Raw genomic sequence first — 27,216 nt, forward strand, 5'->3', positions numbered from 1 at the left:
TTAGATCCTCTTCATTGCTAATTTATGTAGAAGTAGATATAAAAAAATGACCGAAATCTGCATTCACTCTCATTTTCTTCAGAAAAAAAGAGCAAACTTGTGCCAGATTTAGCTACACAATTGCTGTTCTATTTCTCTTCTGTAAGTTGTTGCCTTTAAAGTAGTAAGGAATCCTACAGACACAGACCAGTTATTTCACATTCAGTTCAATGAAGCCTGTCATAGAAAGAGCACATCTTTGCTTATCTTTTCCCCACCTCCTTGTTCTCTTGTTATTAAGTAATGGTGAGTCTGACAGAGTATCGCTTAGCTCCTATTATAAGTTAAGTGTGAATGATCAGTGATCCAGTATAGCCTGCAAGCTGATTTTAATGGTGACAGCTGGCCTGATGACAGCACAGAACTGGGATCACTCCTCTGTGCTGTGGTGAAGCAAGTGGAGGGAAAGTACGGAGCTGTTTCAATTTACTAGATTTGATACTGACTGTGCAAATAGGCCAAAATTATTTTGTGTTGGGCTACTGAACACGTGGCTGGGAACAGAAGTGTCTTCTATTTATGCAGAAGTTGGCTATCAGTTGGCTATCACTGAATAGGAAAAAAAAAACAACCCACAAACAACACTCCAGACAAAACCCAAAAGAGTTCCCTCTCCATGAAGCAGTGTTTACTTACAGATCTGTCACGCTTTGATCCAGAGAGTCTCTTTCCATCTCACTTTCATTGTGGAGAGAGTCTGATTCCTGTACTTGACACAGCTCCTCATCGGTGATTATATCAAATGCTGCATCATCTAGTGGTTTACAGGCTTCACTTGCAACTGTGCCATAGAAGGGCATGAAAAGAAACATAAACAATATTAGCTGGTTATCTGGAAAACAAACAAGCAAAACCCTTAAGGGGGAAGACTAGGCCTTTCCTCTGCTTTTACAGAAGCATTAGATAGCTACTAGAACCAAGAGAAAACCTCGGTCTGACTGACACTCATTTAATATACATGCAAATTTCTGTCAATACCAATCAAAGATGGGACCAGTCCCACCCTGAAAACACTCCATGAACATGCAGGTCCTTGGGACAGGAGGTGACCGTGTTGTTTCTTGGAGAATGTCTAAGAACCCTACTTATTTATCCACAACATGCAAACAATAGACTAACCAAGAGCCTTCTCAGATGGTGACACAGGTGATTCCAACGAAGCTGGTGATCCTTCCTGGTTGGCACTGGATCCAGAGTCATCGGTACTGTCCACAATGACTCTAGGTTTACTAAAGCAAGCTCGGCAGCAACGCTCCTTTTTTCCACCTGGCTTTGTCACCATGTAGTTGTTGCAGCAGTAGTAGCAGAAAATGCGACCGCACATTCTAGAAATGATTTGAAACCGCAGGTGTTAGAATAATACCACATATAAGTAGAACATATCTATATGACAGAGTCTGGGGTTTTGTCATAATGGTCTTGTTTTCTGCAAAAGCCCGAACGCTACATCCATGGCAGATATCATAATACAGACTGTGCTGTTTTCTGAGGTGAAGCAAGTTTTCTTGACAAACACAGGACAGAAATTCACATTCATACTTTGCTGCCTTAATAAATAGGGAAAACAGAAAAAAACCCATAAAAATACTAAACAAATAAATATATATTTAAATATAAAGATATGAAACAATTAAATACCCACAAGTATGCAATATGAAAAATAATATATATATATATATATATAAAGTACATACAAGGGAAATGTACTTAATAATATTGCACAGGCCAAATCTCAAACTAAGGTAGAGCAAAACTCTTTTTGATTGTAAGGACTGTAAGAACATGTCTATGTGTCTCCACTTAGTAATCACCCCTCTCCCCTTCAGAGAGGGAAGAAGAAACAATATTGGAGACATACATATACATTCAGCCCTCCTGCCCTCTCTGCTCTGCAGTCTCTCAGTGTTAGACCTGTCAACTACTTTTTAATGAACATGTTAAGCTTTCCATGATGAAAAGCACCCAGCAGAGATGACTGTTAATCGTGTTTTTGTTTTTCATAATCATTTAAATCATTAGTAGGTGAAAACACAAGCAGGTTTCACAGATTTTATAGAAATGAGTAATTTGGAAGTTGTTACCGGAAATTACTTCACTATTTATTAACACCCATCAAATATTCCCTACATTCAAATGCAATTGAAACAGTCTCAGTACTACATACCTTACATGATGAATCAGGTCATGACAATAAAGAACAGTAAAGAGCCACAACAAACATATCACTAAAACTCTGGAATGTATCCACTTAAATATATTTTAATACATCTAGATCGGGTAACTAATAACTCCAAGCAGGCTAACTGTATAGGAAATAATTTAATATTAACTTTTTTTCCGGTAATTATCTCTGAACATACCTCCTGTAAGTAACCAAATTTATAATTGCACAGCATGTTGGATTTGTTCTGGAATACTTCCATCACAATAGCAAAACCATCTTAGTGAATATTGTTTACAGCATGCACACAGCAGGGCATAATAAATATCTTAAAAACACCATCTTACAAAGAAACATACTATGTACGGTGTGATTTTCCAGAAATAAGAAACTGACAGACTCCTCAAATCAGTTACATCAAGATCTTTGCCTTAATACATGTCAAGGAACCTTTCCACTAATGTCTCTTACGTCCTTGTGAGCTCATGTGTTCTTTCAGCCTCTACAATGTCCTGTATCGACAATTTTGACCAATGAACTGTGAACGTTAAGAAGAATTTCATTCATGTAAACACTCATACTGAATTTTGCTTTTGAACAGCGTAACAGAGTTCAACAAGCTGACCTGCAGTGGTGTCGGCGCACCATCCATGAGAACTCTCTCTGGCAGTCCAGACAATGATTAACTTCTGTGTCCCCCTGCCACCTTTGCTCTGCACTAAGCTTCTGCTGGAACTCCAGAGCATCTGATTTTTGCCACAAAGCATCCTTGTCTCTGCAGAGATACAGTTAAAAGAAAGAAAAACACATAGAAATTATCAGTGCTGGTTTACTGTTAACCAACCATGCTGGTGAAAGCTTCCCAGTAAAAACTGATTTGGTGTAACTTCTGAGGAGCTTTCAGAAATAAAGACAGATCAAGAAACCTACTGAAGCTATAGGGAAGGGGCGGTGGGAGGGAGAAAAATACGTGCCATGCACACACCTACATATTTTTGCAAAACAAACAGCAAATTAAGGAGGAGATAATATTGGGTGTTATATCTTTGACTGCATTAGGGAAATGCAAAATTTCAGCTGCTGATGAACTTGGCCATTACCTGTATCTTCAATTCAGGAATACAAGACTGAACCACGCAGGCAGTACCCCTTAACAACCTAACCTAGGATTTTCACTTCTGCTTACTGTTTATTTTGATGCCAACCTGATAAGTTCTATCAAACGTTCTTCAAGGAACTGTTTTGTTCTTGTCAGGTCATCCAGTTCAGCAAATAACTTCTGGTCGCTGCTGTCTTTGTCTGCTGCCACCTTGCTGAGCTTCTCACTGTAATCCAGGACCTTCTCTTTTGCTTCATCAGCTTCTTTTTGGATCCTGACCAAATACAAAGCCAATTAAGAATTGTTATTAGCTCATGTGCATTCAAGTCTTCCCCATGGAAGAAAGGGGTCCTCCACCCTGATAAACAGGTAGTGTCAGTGAAATAGTTCTCAGTGTGCGTATTTTTTATATCTCCCATTTTCTGCATCACTGAAAGTGCACACCGTTATCTGGTGAACACAGTCAGCAATCAGCAATTTCTTGGATGCCCTGCTCATAGCGAAGCTTATGATGGCTACCACACTGGGAATAAAATTAGTGTCCTTGGAAGCTAAGATCAGCAGCAGCTGCAAACAGAGCTAAACGGGGTAAGTCCTATAGCCGCAGGCTGCCCAGCATTTGCAGGTTGCACACAACAGGGCCGCTTAACACAACATACTCCTCCATAGCTTTCATGTTCACGAAAGGAAGCAAACCAGTTTCTCACTATATTCTTCTAACACAGATGCAATTCAAAAACTAAAGGTTAAGACAACTCAGTTCACTGCACAGTCAGTGGAAAGAATTGTCCCCAGGAAGCTCCCAAGAATGTAAGTCTTGGCTTGACAATATGGTAATTTCAGTACTGTGAGTCCTAGAAATGGATCAAAAATGCCACAGTGACACAGCATGAAGGGCTGAGCTGGCCTGAACTCACTCAGCCAATTCAGCTGAATTCAGATATTCATATGAGTTAGATCAAAGGGCAGCAAGAAAAGCTTCTACAGGTACATCGGTGATAAAAGGAAGACAAGGAAAAATGTGGGCTGTCTCCAGAAGGAAACGAGAAACCTGGGACATGGACAACGCTGAGGTACTCAACAACTTTTTTTGCCTCAGTCTTCACTGGCAAGTGCCCTAGAAACACTGCCCAAGTTGTACAAGACAAAGGGAGGGACTGGAAGAATGAAGAACTGCCCATTGTAAGAGAAGATCAGGTTTGACACCACCTGAGGAACCTGAATGTGCACAAATCCATGGGACCAGATGAGATGCATCTGCAGGTCCTGAGGGAAACTGGCAGATGAAGTTGCTAAGCCACTATCCAACATATTTGAGAAGTTGTGGCAGCCCAGTAAAGTTCCCACTGACTGGAAAAGGGGAAACATTACCCCCATTTTAGAAAAGGGAAAAAAGGAAGACCTGGGGAACTACGGGCTGGTCAGTCTCACTGCTGTGCCCAGTAAGATCATGGAGCAGATCCTCCTGGAAACCATGGAAAATAAGGACGTGATCTGAAACCAGCTTCACTAAGGGCAAATCGTGCCTGACAAATTTGGTGGCCTTCTATGACAGGGTTACAGCGTTGGTGGATAAGGGAAGAGCAACTGACATCATCTACCTGGACTTATGCAAGGCATTTGACACTGTCCTTCATGACATCCTGGTCTCTAAATTGGAGAGACACGGATTTGATGGATGGACTACTTGGTGGATAAGGAATTGGCTGGATGGTCACACTCAAAAAATTGCACTCAACGGCTCGATGTCCAAGTGGAGACCAGTGATGAGTGGCATTCCTCAGGGGACAGTATTGGGACCAGTGCAGCTTAACATCTGTGTCAGCAACATGGACAGTGGGAACGAGTGCACCCTCAGCAAGTTTGCTGATGACACCAAACTGTGGTGTGGTTGACACGCTGGAGGGAATGGATTCTATCCATCCAAAGGGACCTGCCCAGGCTTGAAAGGTGGGCCTGTATGAACCTCATGAAGTTCAACAAGGCCGAGTGCAAGGTCCTGCACGTGAGTCAGGGCAATCCCAAACACAAATACAGGCTGGGCAGAGAATGGACTCCGAGCAGCTCTGAGGAGAAGAACTCGGGGGCGTTGGTTGACGAAAAGCTCAACGTGAGCTGGCAATGTGTGATTGCAGCCCAGAAAGCCAATCGCATCCTGGGCTACATCAAAAGAAGTGTGGGCAGCAGGTCAAGGAAGTTGATTCTGCCCTTCTGCTCTGCTCTCATGAGACCCCACCTGGAGTACTGTGTCCAGCTCTGAGGCCCCCAACATAAAAAGGACATGGACCTGTTGGAGCGAGTCCAGAGGAGGGCCACGGAGATGATCAGAGGGCTGGAGCACCTCTCCTATGAAGAGGAGCTGAGAGAGTTGGGGTTGTTCAGCTTGGAGAAGAGAAGGCTCCAGGGAGACCTTATAGCAGCCTTCCAGTATCTGAAGGGGGCCTACAGGAAAGATGGGGGAAGGACTCTTTATCAGGCAGTAACAGTTTTAATCTGAAAGAGGCTAGATTTAGATTAGACATTAGGAAGAAATTGTTTACTCTGAGGGCGGTGAGGCACCAGAACAGGTTGCCCAGAGAAGTTGTGAATGCCCCATCCCTGGAAGTGTTCAAGACCAGGCTGGATGGGGCTTTGAGCAGCTTGGTCTGGTGGAAGGTATCCCTGCCCACGGCATGGAGATTGGAACTAGATCATCATTCTATGATTTTGTACTGACAACAGTACAAATTGACTTCAGAAAAGATCAAGAATCATCAGTCTTCCCACAAAGACAGATGATATCAGCACAAAAACATAAAAATTTGGTTTTGATTAACCCATTTGACTCTGTGTGAGCCCATGCCTCATGAAGATCTATTTCGGACTGCTAGATAATCCGCACCACACAGGCCCAGGTTATAGACCATGGAAACACAGCCTGTGTTAGATACTTAAAGCTGATAAGAAACCTGACAAAGACATACAGGATGTGGTCCCATTCAAATAATTCTTACTGATTCCCTGAAACTTCATGGAGAAGAGAGAAGAAACAAACAGTCAAAAAGTGCAAATTTTCCATTCCTTATTAAAAACCCCCAGTCAATATTGGTTTGATTTTATGACTAACCTATAAGGTAAAAGGAGGTTGTAAAATGTCTCCAGTTTCATAAAGGAAAACATACAATGAATTTACATCATCAGCTAAATTAACAATACAATAAAACTTAAACCTTGCATTCACGTTTGCTGTGTAATTTACATATTTCTCATCTTAACGTCAATCTGGTATTCCCCATCAGTGGCCATGCACTATTTGCCCTATATAAACCCCGTGACATATGCTACTTCATAAACCACAGCAATTTTCAATATGCTTCAGTTTTGGGCCCCTTGCTTGGCTTGCAATTAACAGCTTGTGTAAGAACCCAAACTCCCACCTTTCCAAGAGTTGTCTCAGAGATGTCACCTCCTCTTCCTTCTGCAGCCGAGCAGTTTCTGATTCAGACAGCTGCTCTCTTGCTTCCTCCAGCTTTCTGGACAAACTCGTATTTGCAGCCTAGTGAAATAAATTAATTTATTTCCTAACATATGAAAACAACACTTTACCAAGCACTGGACAATTACCAAGACACCTAAACAATGCTTTAAAAGAATCAGTTAAAGCCAAACCACCAATTAAGATGTTATTGTATAAGCAGACACTAATTAGTTGTGTACCAGTGACTGATTACTTCTGTCACACTGAATAAGGGAAAGACTCTAAAGTAAGACAGTATTAAGCCTCTAATCCATGTCCATGTCAGTTGAGCTTTAGCCTCCTTATCAAGGAAAATCTCTCAAAGATAATGGCAAAAGAATACGCCCTAAAAGTTTTTTCACCACCTAAAAGTTTCAAAAGAAAAAAAATAAACATGAGGAAAATGTTGTTTATTAAAGCTATATGAAATATGAAGGACAATATAAAAAAAACAAACTTCTTTCACAACTAGCCTGTCCAGAGAAGTCTGCCAAACTTGGAGTTCTCAAGGAACAAACCTAACTGCATCTAAAGATGTAAGTTTTTCTGCTAGCAGGCAGGGACAGGTTCAATAACATTAATTTTCTTTTTTCTGGATTCCTGATACCTCAGTACAGCCCTCCTAACTCAACTGTTTGATAAATGCATTGCAAAAACCCTATTTTTTTCTGGCTGGGTTATTTCTCAGCCAGATTAATTCTCTGATTCAGTGCTCCTTGCAGCCTGCAAACAGTTGGATTCACATGTGTGGCTGTGTGCAATGGGCATGCAGGGCCAAAGACAGACACCTTTTAAACCTGCACCCCCATTTAAGATGTGTACACATAACCAGGTATTACATAAAACCTGATTAAACATGACATATCCTAAGTGCTGTTGTGCTTTTCATAACCTCTGTTTCAGTGGCTAACTTTCAGCTGCCAAGTATTTTGTCTGCAGCACCTGTACTTATTCAAGGGCATTCTCAGACTCACCAGCCAGTCCTCAGAAATGCTGCCTGCCTTCTCAATTCTAACACTAATGCCCGCTGACACAAACACCTCTGTCTTTCAGTCGGATCAAGCACCTACTTGTAACTCTGCAATCTCTTCTTCTGCAGCATGCTGTTGTCGCCTCTGCTCCTCGAGTTGCTCTCTTACTTTCCCACACTCTTCACTGACAGCCTAGCAGAGAGATTGAGCCAGGAGTTAGCATTCTTCTAGCAGCCGCTCCTTCATCTACGAAATTCCCAGTACCACTGTCAAGCTCATGAAAGACAGCTAAAGAGACATCCAATTCATGGATTCAAGGAAACTCCCCTCTGTGGTGGCAGACCAGCTGTGTTTTACTGTTACTTGCTATGGGCTATTAAAGTTCTCAACAAAAAGAAGGGCCAACTGCAAAATGCTCTGGCTCAAGAGTGAGAGAGCCCAAGTAACACTGAGGTTTAAGAAGTCTTTATGAAAATGAAACGTAAATGAATGTACGCTATTTTCTCAAACTTGTGGGATTTTTGGATACCGCCAGTGGCATAAGCCTCTGATCAACTGCCAGTTTTAGACATTATCTCAGAATGGCAGAACAAACACAATAAAATCTTCAGCCTCTAGGTGTGCCGTTTCACATATACAGGGCTGACTGGAAGCAAAACTTTCATTTTCTCAGCTGCTACCTTGAGTAGTTGAAAGAAAAATACATGCGGGAATTAACTGCAAAAATATCTGGTCTCAGTCTAAGTTTGCTTTCATCAAAATCAGTTTTAAGGAGTAGTGGTGTTATGAGTGTGGGGAACAGGTCCTGCAATGTTCCTACAGAAAAAGAAAAAAAAATCAGAGCTGTGACCATAGGGAACAGTTACAGAAGACACCACCTTCAGTGCCAATGTAAGAAATCGTCGCCTTCTCCATTACTGTCTGGCTTTTCCATACCACATGGCCTCTCCACTGTGGGTGGATGGCCATACTATACATCTCCAAAAAATTGTGAAGAGTTATTTTACCTCAAATAGGCCTAGGTCATGAGTGTAGAGACATTTCCAGATTCCCAGGCTAAGGCTAGCTGCGTGCTAGTCTCAGAGCCTGACCAACACAAACCGTAGGACTTCACCCAGTAATTGCTGCAGCAGATGGTAAAGCAGGGGAAATCCTGCACAGCTCCCTCAGCTATAATAATCACATTAATTTACCTTGAATTTTGTCTGATAATTTAAAATCTCTGTGCTCATTTGAAATTTTATTGCAGATAGCTCTTCTTGGCTGGTCTCTTGGAAACTCTGTGCCTGCTTCTTTACTGTCTCCAGCTGCAATTGCAGACTTGGGACAGCTGCGGCACATATTTGAGCTTCCTCTAATTTCTCTTGCAGGCTCTTGTTCTCCTGTCTGAGATTAGAGATGTCAAGCTTCAGCTTCTCCTGTTGCTCTGCTGCCTGTTCTTCCAGTTCTTTGAGCTTTTCTGTGGCCTGGGATAACTGCTCTTCTGCATCCACCTTTTCAGAGGTCAAGGCACAAATCTGAATACCAAGTTCAGCCATATCCGTGTTGGTCCTGTGGAGGAGATCTTTGTTTTCTTCATTTTCCATTCTAGCAACTTCCAAGTACTGTTTAACCTTGGATAGCTCTTCCTTCAGGTTCATGAAATTATTTTCCAGCTCAGCTTTTTGATAGACTGCTGTCTCCTGCTCTTTTTTCAGCACTTCTTCTCTTTCTTTACATTGCACCAGTTCTTGAACATGGTTTCTGTTGAGTGACTCACTTTGCTCTTTCAGCTGCTGAACAAGTGCCTTCTGCTCACTCAAAACAGTCTCTGTGATTGCCAGCTGACCTCTCATCTGCTCTCTCTCATCAGTGATCTGCTGAAGCTTGACTCGCAGGTCAAGGACTTCTGCTTGCAGTCTAGACACCTCCCCTCGGTTGACCTCCAACTGCTCTTCACTCACAGTCAATCTGGAAGCCAGCTCTTTTGCCTCCTTCTCCAGAGAAGCCGCCTGCTGTAGTTGGTGTTGTTCCACTGATTCCTTTTCCGATGTGAGGGATTCAATAAGCTTTGTCTGATGAAGGCATGTCTTTTCAACACTAAGCTTTTCTACCTCAAGGGTCTCTGCTTTCTTCCTATGTCTTTCAGCTTCTGCTCTTAGCTGCTCACACTGGCTCTCCATGCCTTGCAGTTCTGCTTCCTTCTCTGTGAGCTGTGACTGGAGACACTCTTTGCTTTCCTTCAAGGCGCCTAAGCTTTTTTCCATTTGTAAACTGTGCTGTTTGGCACTCTTCAGCTGTCCTTCAAGTGAAGCATAAGACTCCTTGGTGGTCTCTTCTCTTTGCTTTAGTTCTTCGTAGTCTGAGTGCAGAGCCTCTAACTTCTCCTCCAGAATTTGGCTTTGCCTCCTGGCATTCTGCAAGTCTTCATCCAGCTGTTTGTTCTCGCCCCGGAGTTTCTTCTCTTTTTCATCAACTGACACCAGGGCATCATCTATCTCACTCTGAAGCTGTTTCTCAGATGCCCTCAGCTTGGCTACCTCGGCTTCCAGGGAAGCTTTAGAAGCTTCCAAATTTTTCAGCTTCCCTTCCATCTTCTTCTTGGACTGCTGCAAATTTGCATTCTCCGCTTTCAGTTTCCTGCTTTCCTCACCCATTTCACTCACTGCAGAGTTTTGCTGTTCCATCTGCTCCTCCAGCTCCTTGACTTTCTGGCTGAGATGCTCTTTCTCAGACAAGAGTTTCTGGTTTTGATCCTCAAGGCTACGTGCAGTCTGACTCACCTTTGTTAAGCGACCCTCCTGTAGTTCAAGTTGCTCTGCTTGCGACTGGGCTTCCTGCTTCAGTGCTCCTTCCCTCCTACCATACTCCTCCTCAAGTTTCTCTTTTTCTTTCCTTGCTTCCTCAAGTTTTTTTTCCAGTGACCCCACCTGAGCCAGCGACCCCATTACCTGGGTCTGGAGCTCAGCCATCTCGTTTCCTTTCAGGGTCAGGGCCTTCTGAACTGCATCCATTTCCTTTGCCATGGTTTCCAGGCTCCCACGCAGCTTTTCACTCTCTTCTTTGTAGTCAGCAGTGAGGCGATTGTATCTGGATTCCAGTTCCTTCTGTGCCTCTTCTTTCAGCTGCAGCTCCTCCCTTGCTGCTTTCAGCTGAGATGCATGTTCATCATTGAGTCTTTGCATATCTGCCTTTTCCTTTTCTATCTCCTGAAGCTTCTCTAACAGTGCCCGTATCTGTAGGGCAGAGTCACAGTGGGCTGTGGCTTGCTGTCCCTTTTCCTCCAAGGCAGCATCAACTTTTGCAAGGAGGTTGAGGTTCTTCTGTTCTGTGGAACTCAGCTTGGCTTTGAGCTCATCAATGCAAAGATCCTTCATAGCAACCAAAGCCCTAGATGCCTCCAGCTCCTGATTCAACACCTGCAATTTTGAGGCACAGTCTTCCTTGCTGGTCACCAGCTGCTCCAGCTTTGTTGAGTATTCCTTCTGCTGTTCCACTGCATTCAGTTCCAGTGACTGCAGGCACTTCTGCAGGTCATGAACAGTGCTCTGAGTGGAGTGTGAGACCTCACACTGCTTCTGCAACTCTGTGATCATCTTTGTCAGCCGGGAGTTCTCCTCGCTGTAGTTATTGCTCTTCTCCTTTTCTACCTGTACTTGTTCTTTCTGAAGGTTGACAGCTGCCTGGAGCTCCTGGTTTTCCATTTCTAGCTGGTGAATACGATCTTGAAGTTCCCTCTGCCTCAGCTCAGCCTGGTCAAGTTCTACACGCATCTCTTCAAAGCCCTCAAGGTGTTCAACATTTAGTGAACTATTTGCATCAGGGCTGGAAGGAAACTCTTGGGCCTAAATGAACAGAAGGGGAAAACCAAAAAGTTTAAGAAAGATTAAATATTCATTTAAATGATGGCCTCAAATGAGAGCAAGTTTGGGTTCTTAACGCACAGTAATGTTGTATGTTGCATTACAAGATACCAACTTACAGAAAATGGGGCTTGTTTTCACCAAAAAAAATGAAAACATATCATCTGCAGGCAGTCTTCTGAATATATTTTTTTTTCTTTACAAGATTTGCACATTCAGCGGATTGAATCAGCTACTGGACAATTCCCTTTACTTTTAATTGAGAACTCGTTTTGTAGTTTACCATTTTAAGAGTCATAATCACCATAAAACTTCCAAGCTGTCTAGAACTATGCCATTAATTAAAAATCTACCATACCACATAAACATTTATTTGTAATTTGCTTACCTGCAAATAACTGCTCACTAAACTGCTCATGCTGGAACTGCGACTTGGGGGCTTCCATAAATATGCTGAAGATCCAAGCGAGGACAGCGTCCTCCTGTTGATCACACAGAGAAACAATATATAAAAGAAATCTAAGCACATACACAGATGTCATTCTACTCTTACATGTAACATTTATCTAGTTGTAACTACCACATACAAAAAGACATAACTGCATCTGGTGTCTGGGCCAACAACTACCTAAGCTGATGGAAAACAAAATGGGGATATCAAAGGCACCTATTGAAAGATCGTGGGGTTGGTTAGCCGTGAGTTCCCACATTCCCAAGAACCAATGCATCTTCGCTATAAGAAATTGTATTGCTGTGTGGTGGCGGCTCAACCAGATGGTGGCAGCATGCAGCCCTGGAAAACACCCACTGCTACAAATGGATCTGGATCAGACCTACTAGTTTTTGTTACTCCCCTCTTTGGGGTGGGATCAGGCTGTAGCGACCGTATATTGTCATCTCTGCCATTGCTGCAAGTGAAGCACACTGCTTGGCTGTTCAGTCACTAGACGTCTCAGCTCTTAAGACAGAAGGATCTAAGAACACTTCTTGTGCCTGTGAAGATGAGAATAGCTTCGGATTGGGATTTGGGCCTAAACTGCAGGCACTGGAAATACTCCATTACAGAGCATCAACTCTGATCTCTGGTACACAGTTTATTGAAGGGAAAAAAAAGACCAATTTGATGATAGACTAATATCCTGGGCTGAGTAACACAGGACTAATTTCTCTTCTAATGCTGGGGAAAACTCCACTTTTGGAAGACTCTAGTGTCTGAATTTGTGAAAATATTTACTTTATAGCCAGCTAGGCTATGTGGAATTCAAGGTCTCAGTGTTTTCAAGCCTTGCCAGGCACAGGGATGAGGAGGAGTGAGGCCTGGATATTTGACCCAAGCTGGCCAACAGGATTATTTCATACCATGAACGTCACATTCTATACAAATTAGAAAGTTTGCTGCATAGTTTCTCTCTCCTTTGATGGCGGCGGTCCAGAGAAACTCCTTGCCCCAGTGCTGGACCCCTGAGCCCTTCCCTTCCTCCCAAAGTTGTTGTGCTCGCAGTGTCCGACATGTCCACTGCTGGGAGTGCATAGCTTCCTACTGATATAATTGTCTAATTCTTGTATATCTTATATTACTATCAGGATTAATACTGGTTCTTTAGTATTATTGTTAATTATTTAGTCTTATCCTATTAAATCTATTTATATTTCAACCCTTGTGTTTCCTTGCTTTCCCCAACTCCCCTTTCCAGGTGGGGAGGGGTCATCGGGTGATAGAATAATTGTCTAAACAACAATAAATTGTTATGGGTTTTCTCAAACCATAACAACTAATTACATGGAGAAAGTATGACTGCTCTAATGCAAGTATTCCTACCTTCAGAACCAGAAGCTTTTACAGATTCTGTAGCAGGCAGGTATTTTATGTCCCTGTTAATACAAAACGACAAAGTATTTCTACCTTACCTGGCAAATGCTGGCCAAGCAGCATCTAAATCATAGCCTCTTGATGCCAAGTCAAACTGAACATCAGTGAGCTCATAGAGTTGACCCACAATGTCAGAACTCATTTTGGAATTCAGAAATGGACTTCTTGCATAGTACCAGTCACTTGAAAACAAACAAAAAAAAGTAATACTTATTCATAAATAAAAAAGAAGCAGCAGTTTCACCCCACAACATCATTAGTCGCTACACCCCAGAAAAATTATAATATGGTATTCTAAACGCAAACTGAAAACAACCAGACCCAACAACCAACATCCCATCCCTTCGATGTCAATGAATCAAATAGCTTCAATGAATTCCACATAAATGTCTTTAAAGGAGCCCCTGCACAAAATATTTTTTGCTCTAGTGCTTGGGCAAAACACTGGCAAGACAAAATGCTATACACTGGGTAATCATAAAGTAAATAACTGAAGGACACAATACATCAAAAAATGAGGGACAGAAAGCAGCAACCACAGTTAAATACACTGCAAATAGTTGGCTTTTTCTAAAAGCCCTACCGGTGCCCCTCCAACCAGCTACAAACTATCTTCAGTGTTGGTTGGCCAGGGGTAAGCTGTTTCTCTGTGTGACAATCCGGAGATGCTATCCAGGGCTTTACACAGCACATTTAAATTAATCCTCCCTTATGATGTACAGCATAGAAGATCAAACCCAGGATCTTCAATGCTTATAAAAATGTCACCTTTGAAACTGACATGTAGAAGCATTAGCACCATGCACTCCACTTATATTTAGGTGTAACAACTTTCAACCTTTACCAGCCTAAGATAGGTATGAACCAGTGATCCAGGCCAAAAGGTCTATTATACTTCCTATCCTACTACCAGCTCTCTAAGCCAATAATTTGGAAGGGTTTCAATTTCTTTCAATAGCTATTAGGTGATGTTGATTAATCACACTGAGCAAACACCCATTAGTTAACAAGGTATTAGTTAACTTTGCTATTCACCTGGTCACCTTGGTGTTCATAAAACATTGCTGTAAGGTGTCTGCTAGCCTTTGGTGAACCAGGGAGTAGCGAAGAAATGCTCTTCCTTTTCCAAGAGATGTTCGTAGCTGGAAGGAAGAAAACACAAGAAAAGAAAACTCTCAATATCATTTGTAATTATGTAGAGACATGTCCAGAACAGTCTACATATCGACACAAAAAAACCCAAAAGAAGCCACTAGTTGTAAAGCAAGCAGTAAGAACTGCCACTGAGAGACACCTTCTCCCAACACTGTGATTGGGTGGAATCTTTTTTTGAATGACAAACTTGTATCTACAGCTGTCTGTTGTCCACTTTATAATAATATAAAAGGCATCACAGGGCCAGTGAATCATCTAATATACTGAGTATATGAGTACAGACTATGCTAAGGGCAATTCCCAATACACCGCAAAATCTCAAAGTGCCCAGCAAAGCCAGAATTAACTGCTTAGATTACTTAAGATGTGTCTGGCCACAGCTGGAAGAGCTTTAGGGCCGATCTAGCCATAGAACAAAGATGTACACATATACAAATATACATGCCATGGACACAGTAACCCCAGATGATGCAAAAAGCCTTCCTTAATACTTAGCCCTTAAGCTGAACAAAATCTAATTCCTACTTCAGACCAAGAGCAGCTGCATGACTGAAATTAATGGATCTTTTTATGAAGACAGCTGTTAAACCAACAAGGGGGATCACAAAACTCAGCACTGAATTTTGTTATAACTACTGACTCAGGGAACTGATGTTTTGTTTTGTCTTTTACGGCTGAGCTATTTGTTGTCCTGCAAAATAATGAAACGCTAAACAGTAATGTTTCATTTCTCCTTTCCATCAAAATAGGTAATCAATTTAGGAATGGAAAATGAAAGTGATGAAAAGAATTTCTCACCAGTCAGCCATGCTCCTAAATAAAATGCTGATCCAACTAACAAAACAATTATGTTGATTTAAAAATGGAGGCCAAGGAAAATATTAGAGGGGCTGAGGCTCTAGTAGGTCACTGTAAATTTTGCTTGAAAAGGTAGTGTGAAAGAAGGCTTAAAGGCCACACGTGCTTTCTCTCCTTCTCATCAGCATTCCACTGTGGTAAAGTGAGAGCAATACCTTAACTCTCAGTTTCCTTGGGTTTGCTGTTACTGGGCTTTTGTGCTCAAGTAAGACACAGGTTCCCTGTTTATCTCAGCAATCTGCTATATACAAAAATCTTCCTCATAAATGGAAAGTTGAAACGTGGAGCAAAGGAAGCAACACCTTTTACTGCTTTTTGTTTTGAATTCTATAGGAGACAAAGTGTGAAATAACATGGTCCCCAAAGTCTAAGTACCCCAGAAACAACAGATTTAATTTGCCAACTGTTTTTTGCCCTCATTCACCCTTTAGATGTCTGAATATTTCTTCAGGAAGATGCCACCTTTGCCCTGTGCACAGAAGCTTAGAAGCATTTTTCCTAACCAGGCATATTTAGTGAATATGTTAAGAATAGTCAAAAAACCCACTGGAAGCCACTGAACCAACCCGTTCCTTACTCCCATTGGTTTATCTTTTTAAACCACAACGCCTTTTTTAAGCATGGAGGTACTAGAACAAATGTACGTGACAAGAAGTAAAGGAAAATATTTACATATATGCAGCTACAAGTAGCCAAAGACCATTTGACTACGAAGCAAACCCATTCCACCTCCTGCTAGAGCCCTGCTAGAATTCAGGGAGGCAGGCAGTGTCCGGTATTGTTAGTGTTTCCATGTTGACTGCAAACACTGTAGCTAAGGTGCAATGTATGGCTGTAAAGACTTGAAAAGATGTGTATTCAGTGTGGTTACCTTTTGAAAGGCGAAAGGCCAGAACTCACTGCTCACCTAATGCTATCAAGGACAAGGCGCTCCGTTTAATTAAGAGCTGGGCAGTTTACAGGGTATTCCTGTTTGCTTCCCTGCTCCACCTTTCTAGCCTATCATGCACCCCAATATTAAAAGTGCTGCAGGCAAAGCAGATGAGGAGGCATTCCGCTGTTAAATGTTTGACCATTCTTAAAAAACAACTGCCGTTACTTTTTCCTCCTTGTTCACTTCCATCTATGAAAGTCAACAAGTACAGTTCAGTAAACAAATAAATGACATTTGGGAACCTTTATGTTCTATCCAGCCAGGTACAAAAACTGTCTGCTGATTTCCACCTGTAATGAAGGGGAGTAACCAACATGTTTTTCTGTCATCTGTCATTTAATTTCTGGACCTGAGTCTGCCAGCTCAGTTATCTGAAATGGCTTGCTGATTTTTTGTAGAGTTCATATTCCTAAACCACAAGCTAATAAAGTTAGAAGTAGTCTTCCACAAGCTAATTTCTATGTCTGCACATAAATTGAAATAGAAAATATCCTTCTTACGAACAGTAATTTCTGATATCATGCTAACCGTTAAGCAGACAGAGGTACTGAAGAAGGAGGAAAAAGAAGAGCAGCCCTTACATGTGGTAATATGTAGGTGATAGCATAGGCAACAGACTGTTGAAGGCTACAGCACAATCACCTTGGCAGAGAAATCAGATTGGCTACTGTTACTGAGAATTTAGGGGCTAGTAGCTACCCTTTCCTGCAGCAGCAGTCACTGACATGACTTCTCCAATCTTCCTGGAAGCAGTGGGAAAGTCAAACCCAATTTCCATGGCTCTTCCCTGTTTCCCTTCCCAGTGGTAAAACAAACTGTAGCCTTTCCTTGGCTCGTTCACCTTGGAACAGCAGAATTCAATATTGCCTAAGTTGCTGAGAGGAGAAGGTGAGGTAGGGAACACAGAACCTGCCTCTGCTAGAGTATCAGGGCTCTCTTTCAGGTGGCTCAAGACAACACTATCTAGAGCTGCTATGGAGGAATTGCTAATAGAACAGGCAAATCTGCTGTAAATAGTAACTTGCTAATACAAGTTAGCATTGCTCACAGATAACAGAACTGAGCATCAGGACATTGGTGGCCAGCATCACCACACCACCGCCTCTTTTACCCACAAGGGAAGTTCTTCAAATTATTCTAAAGACTCAGACAGGATCAGCGCAGAAAGCTTCTCACAGCACTTATTTCACCCCTTCATTGAGCTGAAGACATAATACGTCTGTTACAAGATTAAGGTTTTACTACTATACCTAATAAAAACAAAGTTGTTTTTCCTGTTCATGACAGCTTACCCAAGGGAATAATGACAACCATCCCAAGCCATTACATCATGCTATTTGACATGGAGGAACAAAGTTGAGACAGAGATGAAACACTGCTCTCGGTCAGTCCTCCTCAACTCTACTGACCAGTTGAAAAGGTCTTAAGAAATGTCAAACATGGTGAATCTTTCGTCTTACTCTTAGAGCAAGTCCTGCCTTAAACTGTGCTAAAAATGGCAGGCTCTACCCTTGACTTAATTTTTCATTTTATTTAGAGAAAATGGCACTAAGTTAATGTAAAGGTGGGACGCAACCAGAGACAAACAGGACCATTCACTTGTGTAAGAGGTCTTCAAAATAAGTAAGAGTCAGGATATCTAATCCTATATAATTTAGTGCCCTAGTAAAAAGACTAACCTTGCATTTTTATATTTTACATGAGAATTAAAAATAAAAATTCCCAACCTTTTTTGCCATATGTTAAAAGCAGTGTATTTTCTTTTGATTTCTGCTGCTCTCTGAAAAGACATACCAAAACACAAACCACATACTGTGATGCTTAACTGATATACTTACTTCCGTAATAGACTTGACAAAGCGGATTCCATCATTAGCTCCTTTGACTTTTGCCAGACAGTCACAGAAATAATCCCAGTAGTCTTTTCTGTTCCCCAGCAATGTGTTTTTTTCTTTCTGGTCAAACTTAAACAAGAAAAACAAAAGGTAGTGATAAAAACAATTATAAATATATAGAGCTACTTGGAATTCTGTTCCTCTCCCAGCAACATGTGCCTTCATGACTCCTCTTAGTTTTAGCCAATGTATTCACAAAGGAAAAAGATATTGTACCACACTGATGCAATCCAGCAGTTACAAAAGCTACTTTACAGACAGTAACAGATAATAATGTTCTGGGTCTAGTTAAAATACAGACATCCATTCAAAACTGCTGAAACAAAGATTTGCAACAGATTCAGCAGCTGTTCAAGAGCAAGGAACTATGAACCAGCTGCTGAGAGACCTGCAATCAAGAGTGGCAATAGCACACATGTACATACTAGAAAAACCTGCTCTAGCTAAACCACAATCAAAGCATCAATTCAGTGAAGGTATAGACTGCAGCTTGGACCATTCAAATCCCAAAGGATTCTTCAGCTTCTCCTGAAGCCTCTGCAACCCAATTAAAACTCCCTTGCTTAGATTAAGGCTAGATTAGCATGTCTTTGTTGCAATCGGTGACATGATTACAGTACACGTAGACACAAGATTACGCAAACTGAATTTCAGTTTGCCCAGCAGTGTCCCCTTTAATTTAAATTTTGAGGATGGCCAAAAAGCAGCATTCCAGATTAAAAATCAGCCCTTTCTGTTAAGAATTCCATACAATAAAAATGAATTTTCAAAGTGAAATTGCTAAAAATTATGTAAATTACTCACACCACTATATTTGCACTGCAAACAGCTTACTAGTATTTATTTTGCATAAAAATGTTGTCAAGATCTCGTTATCACAGTTTTTCCAAGATAATTTAGCAGGATATATCTGTAAAATCAAGTTCAAATCTTTCAGATCAATAGAATAATGCCTTACTGCCTTTTGATTACATTTAGTTACTTTCACTTGAAATAAGTACAATAAGCAGCACACATTTCAACCCACTAATTGGGAAAAAAAAAGAAAGAGAGACTCAACTGGATATTTATAACTATTTGAGTTAAACCAAACACATGAAGAGGCAATAAGAGAAAACAAGGCCTAGCTCTGATGGTGGACTACATATGACACACATGACTTTTTACCTGTAGAAGGTACTCAAGTTTGTAGGAGAATTTTTGCAAGTTGACACTGTCATCTGTTATTGGTTCCCCTCCTTCTTTAAATTCTTTACTTAATTCAGTCACAGCATCTTTAAAACAAGACATCAAAATAGTTAACTAATGGAAGAGATATATAGCACTGAATTCATAAACAACTAAATAAATGGGGTTTCTGCCTGGATATTATGAATGTATATTCATTTTCTTTCAGTCCAACTGTCTTAACAACAGTGCAAAAAGCTTACTGACATGCTTGCAATTTAACACCACCTATAAAAAAAACAGAGCTCGAGTTATGCCAATCATCTGTTATACTGACTACTTCTTCCTCTTAAAAAGAGCAAAACTTCCTTCTGACACTTAGCAAAAACTGGTAACAGACAATTGCTAACTGGCTCTTCAGCAGAGGAAAGAGAAATAACTTTTTGCTGTCTCATGTGCACATTAAGGTATTGCCACAGGACAAACAGAATTCTGATTAGAAAGGACAAAGCATGTCATCTGCTAAAGGGGATCAGTAACACGAGAACAGTTGTTCAGTCAGCACATTTATCTTCTCCGTGCTTTATTCAGTAAGGTTCAGCTTGTGCTGGTTACAAAACATCAATGGGAAAAATAATTTACATAAAAATAAGCATAAGCAACCTCTCTTCCCTAAAACCTACACCCATAGTGGGTGAGGAAATCTCAAGTCAAAGCAAACTCTGGTGTCTCCCTGGACACTCTGGACCCAAAGGATGTACTTCTCAGCATCAGAAATCACTGATTTTGATCTTGCTTTCTACTTGGTTTTGTTCTTTCATGTGTCTGAGTGACCCTTAGCTCCCAGTCCCACTTGGTCCCCTCTACAAATTAAAATCTCTTCTTGTTAGCAGGCACGTAGATCTCCTTATTATGTTACAGGAAGATACAGATTCCCAGCTATATCTGAGAATGTCCAGATGCATATCATACCTTTTATTTAACAAAAACTAAAAGGAAAAATATCTGGATCTTATTATAGGCAAGGACAGAGGATTAGCACAGAGACAGAGCAGGGAAACAGTTATGAATCTGCTGCCAATTTTGCCTGGAACAGAGCTGTGGAAAATGAGGTTGGCTACTGCTAGTGGAGGACAAGTCAGGTGCACAGAAAGCGTGTTCCAAAGCAACAACAACAGTAGATCCAATTCTCCAGCACTCTTCCTCTGGTTTAGCCTCCTGTTTTTTTCCCTTCCCACATTAGCAGCAAGTCCACACCAGCTTCCCATCAAGGGAGGGTCTAAAAATCAGGCCTTCTCACATGAAGTCTTGTAACAGCATAGCTCTAGTCATGCCAACAAAGTCCTAGCTCACACTGCACATGCCACAGACACTTTTTTTTTTAATTGTAAAAATTATTTACCATCTTGTAGGTTTAAATTTGCAGGATTTAATAATTTAAATTATTAAGTGCTGCAGAAGGTACAGCACATCTCTCACAAAAACATCAGTCACGTCTCTGTTGAGCACATCACACACCTTGAACTATGTTGTTACACTTGCTGCACTAAGGTGTTACACAACTGAAAACACAACTCCTGCCCTCTGTTATCTAAAACATGGAGGCAGTCCAGCCTACAAAATTAATCTGTCAGCATGGCACTGTACCTTGCAAGTCTCTGATAATCCGCTGCAGCTGGCTTTCGCCACTAGTTGCTGCCATCTTGAAAACCAAAGGAGGTCCCCTTCTGTGCTGTTAACCTTTTCATCCATCTAGATAAAAACAGCAGAGTTCATATCCTTGATGACTGTTGGGCTGACTAAGATTATTCTTCTCTGTGACACCTGCAATTCTGTAAAAGTCAAAAATAAAATGAAAGTCGTTATCGTCTCAAATGAGCAGAAGAAAGGTGCTTCAGCATTTTAGATCCTCTTTAGTAATGAATTCCCATAAGTCCAATACTTCCAGGAACCTCCTTTATATTTCCTTCTAGATCTCACTTTCCATTTCAGTTATTTCTTCAGTTATAGCTTTCAAAACTACTGAGCAAACCTCAGAGAGCAATCGTCTCTCACCGGAGTTACACAGTTACAACACAGTTAGTCTTACAGCCCAGCTCAGGCTGGCATTTCGTGCAACTCATCTCGTGACCCTGACGGAGGTTCTGATGACACGGGACTTTCCCTGCAAAATCCTCTGCCAGATCTTCCCTACAGGCTGCAGAGTAAAAGGATACAATGACTTTTCCATTTCAGGGAGACGTTCAAGACACAGAGTGGGCATGGGTCAAGGAGTCAAAAATGGTGCATGTTTGATTCTCTGGCATTAAAGCATATTTTTAACTCATAAGAGCTACTGAAAGATTTAGTACTGGAAACTGGTTTTAGCCTGAGAAATATCTCTCATCCCCTCCTCAGAACCCACTGTTCCAAACACATGTAAGAGGACACCACTTTATTTTAAGCTCTGTTACAGCATCCCTGGATGTATAAATATACCTTGCACCACCTTCTTCGCCTAGAACGATAAGTGAGTTATACCTGGCACTCATAGAAAATCTTTCCTTAATTAAAATTAATGAATTTACTAAAAGCCTCAGACACTTTACAAAACCAGCCATGCCTGGGGAGCCAAACTTGCAAACACTATCCTGGTAACAATCATTCAAAAAAAGCCACATAGAAACTGCATAGAGAACTTACTAAGCATCCTGTTCAAAGGTTGTTTAGAACTCTGCCTGCAACGGTACAGCCAAATTTTCAAGCAAACACAACACCCAAAGTACTGAAACTTTAGCGAATTTGCTGTTACACTTCTGTGCTTTTGTTATCATCCAAGCTGAACTACGATGAAATTAAGTTGTAATTAAAATCTTACAAACTTTTGAAATACAAATGTGATTAAGTCTTTCCCAAAATAACTAAATTGGCATGGCTAAAGAGGTGTCTGAATGAATTGAATAGACCATCCTTCTACCTATGTATTGAGATATTGTTTGGAAATGGTCCTGATGTGATCCGGTATTCTTTTCTTTTTGAAACAAAGCAAACCTTAACAAGCCATAGAGACAGAAACATGGTAAGTATAAAGAAAAAGGCTGAAACTAGGCTAATTAGTGTAGTGTAGACCATCTGACCTTTTGTGGTGCCAAATACCATTTTTTACCTTAAATCAACAACATTATATACCCAAGATTCCTATCTTGATTCTACTGAGTAATCATATAAAGTACCACACTTGCTGGCAACTTGGGTTTGGGTACCAATGAAAAAAAACAAGAATAACAAACCCAGTGACTGAACATTTCCTTTTCTAGGCACACACAGTAATATCAGCCATATCTGTTCAGTTTGGCAACTGTTACAGAAAGGAGCGTAAGTGAGAAGACTGTGCAACATGGGCCATGACAAGCCAAAATGTGTGGCTAAGCCAAATGCTCTTCTTCACACAATGGGGGAAAAGAGCAAGGGCCAACAAGGGGATCCTGCCCGTCCTTCCCAAAGGCCAGAACAAGCTCCAATTCAAGGCTCCAGAGGCACGAAGACTATGCAAGAGGCATGCCAGGAAAACAGCAAACAGGCCAACTGCAGGCATTTACAGAGAGTCTGGAAGAGATGGCATTTGAGCCCTTATTTTGCAACAGCCAGCGGGAAGCAGGTCATGGTGCATCCTGTGGCAGACAGGTGCAGCATGGAACCTCATCGGGTGCTAGCTCCCGGCAGACTGCCCAAGCAGAGATTTACTGGGGGAGGATTAACTTGGCTTAGAGTTGCCCCAGGTCCACTAGCACTGCGTAAGTTAGTGTGTTTGCCCAGACCCAGATAAATGACTACTGCCTGCACAACACTTCAGTGGCACAGCACAAGGGAAGGCAGTGTGTTCCAGTGGGTTGATCCTGTGGTGCCAAAGCAGCCCACGATATGCATCTTTATCCCTGCCAGGATCTCCTAGGCAGAATGCAGGAGCCTTGAACAGAGACAACTCAGCTGGAGGCATGCAGCTGCACAGCCCACTCCTCTTCCTCATCTCCTCCCAATCACCCCTTTCCTCAGTACAGGGAACAAGGTCTCACAGCTTCCCCCTTCCTTGCATCAGCGTGCACCCATGAGGTACGCATTTACTCCCTTCTTTTCCCAGAGGTGAAGGGAATCTTTCGACCTGGGCTATCGCACAAGGAGAACGTGTTGAAGCTTTTTCTACCTGTCTTCTCCTCTGCAAAATGGAGAGGAAAGGTACTCTCCTCCATGGTCTTTCCAGAGGTGTTCTTAGAAAACAGAATCCATCCCGCAGAAAGGTGCAGAGCTCTCACTTCCTATGGCAAAGAAAGCCAAGAACCTACCTTAACGGGTTTCCCAAGGTTTCAAAATAGGAAGAGCTTCTGTAAACACCTGATCTAGTCCTTCCTGATCACAGAACATTTTGCACAGGATTATTTAGAGCACAACCCTGTTCCTCCAGCATTTCCTATCCTATGTCTGTAAATATCTACTATGTGAGAACAGCATGATACATGTGTCAGGCATGAGTGACCTGCTTTGGGTAAAAAGCTTTTTTAGGTGATGCATCATTACCTCTTATATAATAGCATTTGACTAAGGCCAGTGGCATTATCTTGCACAAAACTGCAGTGCTTCCGTGACATCAGTGCAGTTACACTAAGGACCTGGCACAGGACCACGGCAGAGGAGGCAAGACAGGGCACATCATCAGTCCCTCCTCGCACTCTCGGGCCCTGCCTGCTGATGTCTGAAGGTGGCTGCTCCCTCGCCTGCTGGCGTAAGTACCAGTGTGGGGGTGACAATCTGCTTTACAGCAGAGGATATCCTCGAGATTAAAGAAAGAAGCAGGAGCGAAACAGCCCACTTACAGGAAAAGAAAAGATTTACCTGAAGGGGAGTGAGACGCATACAAAACAGTAAACAAAATTTAATGATTGTAATTAAATTGGTTAGTGGGGTAGCTACAATGACCTACTTTTAATCTGATTTCATGGAATTTCTCTTTGTTACTGTAGCCACGTCTGCATCTCCAGGAGCTACACTTTTTTTAATTCATGGGTCAATTTTGGCCAATCTTGACAGAACCTAGAGGTCTTCAAAATATTACACTCCTCCATGTGCAATCAGAACAGGAAGCTGAGAGGAAGTCCACAAGTAGAGCTTTTCTTCATTGATAAAAGGGCTGCAGTTAGAACCCTGTTATAGCCTGATATCAGAGAATCCAATCCCCACCCAACTGCATTTTCAGCATACACTAAGAGCAGAGCTCACACTGAAGACTTGGGGTAATTCAGTTAAAAAGTAAACCAAGGTCCATTTCTTTCTACTGCTTACGGAAATATTTCATGTTAACAGAACTACTTTGGTCTAGCTACTCCAAACCAGGGCATTTCATCACATGGCCCCTGCTGGTATCACAAGACCTTTAATTATTTAGTGCCCACAATTCTGTACCTATTCTAACACTCTATATGAAACAAAACCGGCAAGGGAGGATATTGAGCCAAATCCTATGTTCGTGAGTCACAACAATTTTAACTGTCTTATTCCCTTATGCAATGTGAACACGATTTGTCCCATAAAAGCAGATACTGACTGATAACTGCAAGGCACACTTTCGGAAAGCGTGTAGAAAAAACAACCTACTTGGTCATACAGTTGGCTACAAGACACACTGACAAAAGAACACTGAGCCCAAACCTCACGGCAAAGATGAAGTACCATGAAAAGGAAGTCCCTGCCACTCAAGACTGTAACACTACTGATTCAGTTAAACAATTTCATTCCAGCAACTGTCTGGAAAAAGTACTTTGTACTTTGTTGTTGCAGGAAACATAGAGTCCCAGTGGAATTTACTGCAAATGTGCTGCTAGCTTTTCTCATTTTGTACCATGTGGGTACATAAAGCTGCACATCCATAAAGCTAAAGAACTGTTTGCTGGAAATGATGGTCTGAGATGAATTGCAAAAAAGACAGCATGACTCTTCTGTCCCATGCACCCATTCATGCTTTTACTGGGCAACTTCAGCCCTTTGGGCTTTAACACTACATATAAATATATGTGACTGATAAAAATGCATGCTCGACTACATTAAATAGGATGATTAAAAACAAAAAGCAAGCACAGCCTGAATGTCAGCTAAGGTTTCCATTTGGAGTTTTGAAGCTTGATTCCATTCTGAGAAGTGAAATTATCTTGCTAAATTAATCTTCCCCCTTCGTTTTCTACAACAACAAATTTCACATTTCAATTACAAAAATATGTTTTGGGGGGAATATTTTATATTTCTTTCAGTACTTCAAACAGGAGATCACGTTGGATGGATGCTGGATTTCCCACACACTCATACACAGAAACCTTGTTTTGAAGTGTTTGGGCGTATAAAAGTTTAGTAACGAAATGCATCTTGCAGAAAATATGTGTCCAGAAAAACAAATTCACAGACTACCATAGCATAGCAGAAGAGAGTAACTCTCTGCATAGAAACATTCACATATTTTGCAAATGCCTGGTAGAAAAGTCGCATGTTCATGGTCAGGGACTCCTTACAGTAAGGCTCTTTTGTGGGGAAACCTCTTGTGCTCTAGGGGTATTTGCATCTTACAGCAGAAAAACACAAACTAATGACATTCACAAAATACTGCTTGCACCCTTAACCTGCCAGGAGAGACTGACACAAAACCATCAGTAAAAGTTTTGTATAATTTTTGTGCAAACTTCCCTACTTGATGGACAACTGGCCTGCAATCCCCCTCTATTCCTTGTTTTTGCAAACTGTTCTTAGAAAAAGATCAAAACTAAGCAAGAGATACAAGTATACAAGTGGCAGATAAGAACTCCATGAGACAGAGTTAATTTTTAACCCTGAGAGGGGAAAGCTGGCAACCTGAAAAACTTCTTTTAATGCTGCACCTACTGAATTGGACCTCCGCTCTAAGACCTGACTTAAACCCCTTTAAAATGTTAGACTGGACTTTGCCAAACAGGACAGATGCTTTAGACCAGGGACACAGTTTCCTGATTTGAAGAATACAGTGCTTTGTCTCTGTTATTCCTCACATCAATAACAGTTGAACAACACAAACTCAAATGATCACTTTCCGTAAACAACACGGGGATGAGCTTGTACATATCTCACAAAGACAACCCTGTCTCAGCCCCAGCTTACGACGAAAGAAGTTCCCTGTTTGAGGAAGCAGTCAGTTCACAAGGAGAAGAGCACTCTTCTGATAACAGGAATTGCACTAGTATCGCTCTTAACAAACTCATCTGCCCTTTTTCCTAAGGACACGCCAGACCTTGCTCCACGTCAGGAATGCTACACCGTGTTTACTAACATCCACAAATTAACCTAAGCATAACTCTCACAGAGTCTTGCTTCTCTTCAGCTACTCTGACCCTGTTTCACTCCCCCTAAGGAAACACACTTCTAACCCCTCAGTGTCTGTATGGCGAGTTGAAAAGATATTTTTCATTTAAAAGTGAAAAGCTTTTTTTCCCCTTTGCACTCTCATTCTACCAAGCCATTTTCCCCGTATCCCTGTGTACCCTGCCTGCCACAAAACCTGCTCTTTCCCTCCATAGCTCACCCAACCAACTATTTAAATCTCTTACACGTTCTTCAAGCCAGGCACCCGACGCTCGGATGCTACTCTGTGGAGGACCATACAGATACCTACAGAAATCACAGAATCACAGAATGGTTCGGGTTGGAAGGGACCTTACAGATCATCTAGTTCCAAGCCCCC

General features: G+C 41.6%; 1 protein-coding gene across 5 annotated transcripts in view; it reads right to left on the bottom strand.

The window, feature by feature from the left end:
* The window catches only part of FYCO1 (FYVE and coiled-coil domain autophagy adaptor 1), a 55,257-nt gene that overhangs the window by 24,240 nt on the left and 3,801 nt on the right, over positions 1-27,216 (bottom strand). For 2 of the 5 annotated variants that reach the window (XM_054189987.1, XM_054189989.1), the window contains exons 2-14: positions 21,135-21,319; positions 19,488-19,594; positions 18,264-18,389; positions 14,514-14,620; positions 13,517-13,660; positions 11,997-12,090; positions 8,960-11,590; positions 7,866-7,958; positions 6,716-6,834; positions 3,406-3,573; positions 2,826-2,975; positions 1,159-1,364; positions 676-820 (exon numbers count right to left, since the gene is read on the bottom strand). In XM_054189987.1, coding sequence (XP_054045962.1) covers positions 676-820; positions 1,159-1,364; positions 2,826-2,975; positions 3,406-3,573; positions 6,716-6,834; positions 7,866-7,958; positions 8,960-11,590; positions 11,997-12,090; positions 13,517-13,660; positions 14,514-14,620; positions 18,264-18,389; positions 19,488-19,594; positions 21,135-21,189 — 4,145 coding nt within the window. In that variant the 5' untranslated portion in view covers positions 21,190-21,319. Of the gene's footprint in view, positions 1-675; positions 821-1,158; positions 1,365-2,825; positions 2,976-3,405; positions 3,574-6,715; positions 6,835-7,865; positions 7,959-8,959; positions 11,591-11,996; positions 12,091-13,516; positions 13,661-14,513; positions 14,621-18,263; positions 18,390-19,487; positions 19,595-21,134; positions 21,537-27,216 lie in introns of those variants that run through there. The other 3 variants (XM_054189988.1, XM_054189991.1, XM_054189990.1) reach the window with 2 other exon arrangements.

Source organism: Rissa tridactyla, chromosome 2 (assembly GCF_028500815.1).
Source record: "Rissa tridactyla isolate bRisTri1 chromosome 2, bRisTri1.patW.cur.20221130, whole genome shotgun sequence".
Classification (NCBI taxonomy): Eukaryota; Metazoa; Chordata; class Aves; order Charadriiformes; family Laridae; genus Rissa; species Rissa tridactyla.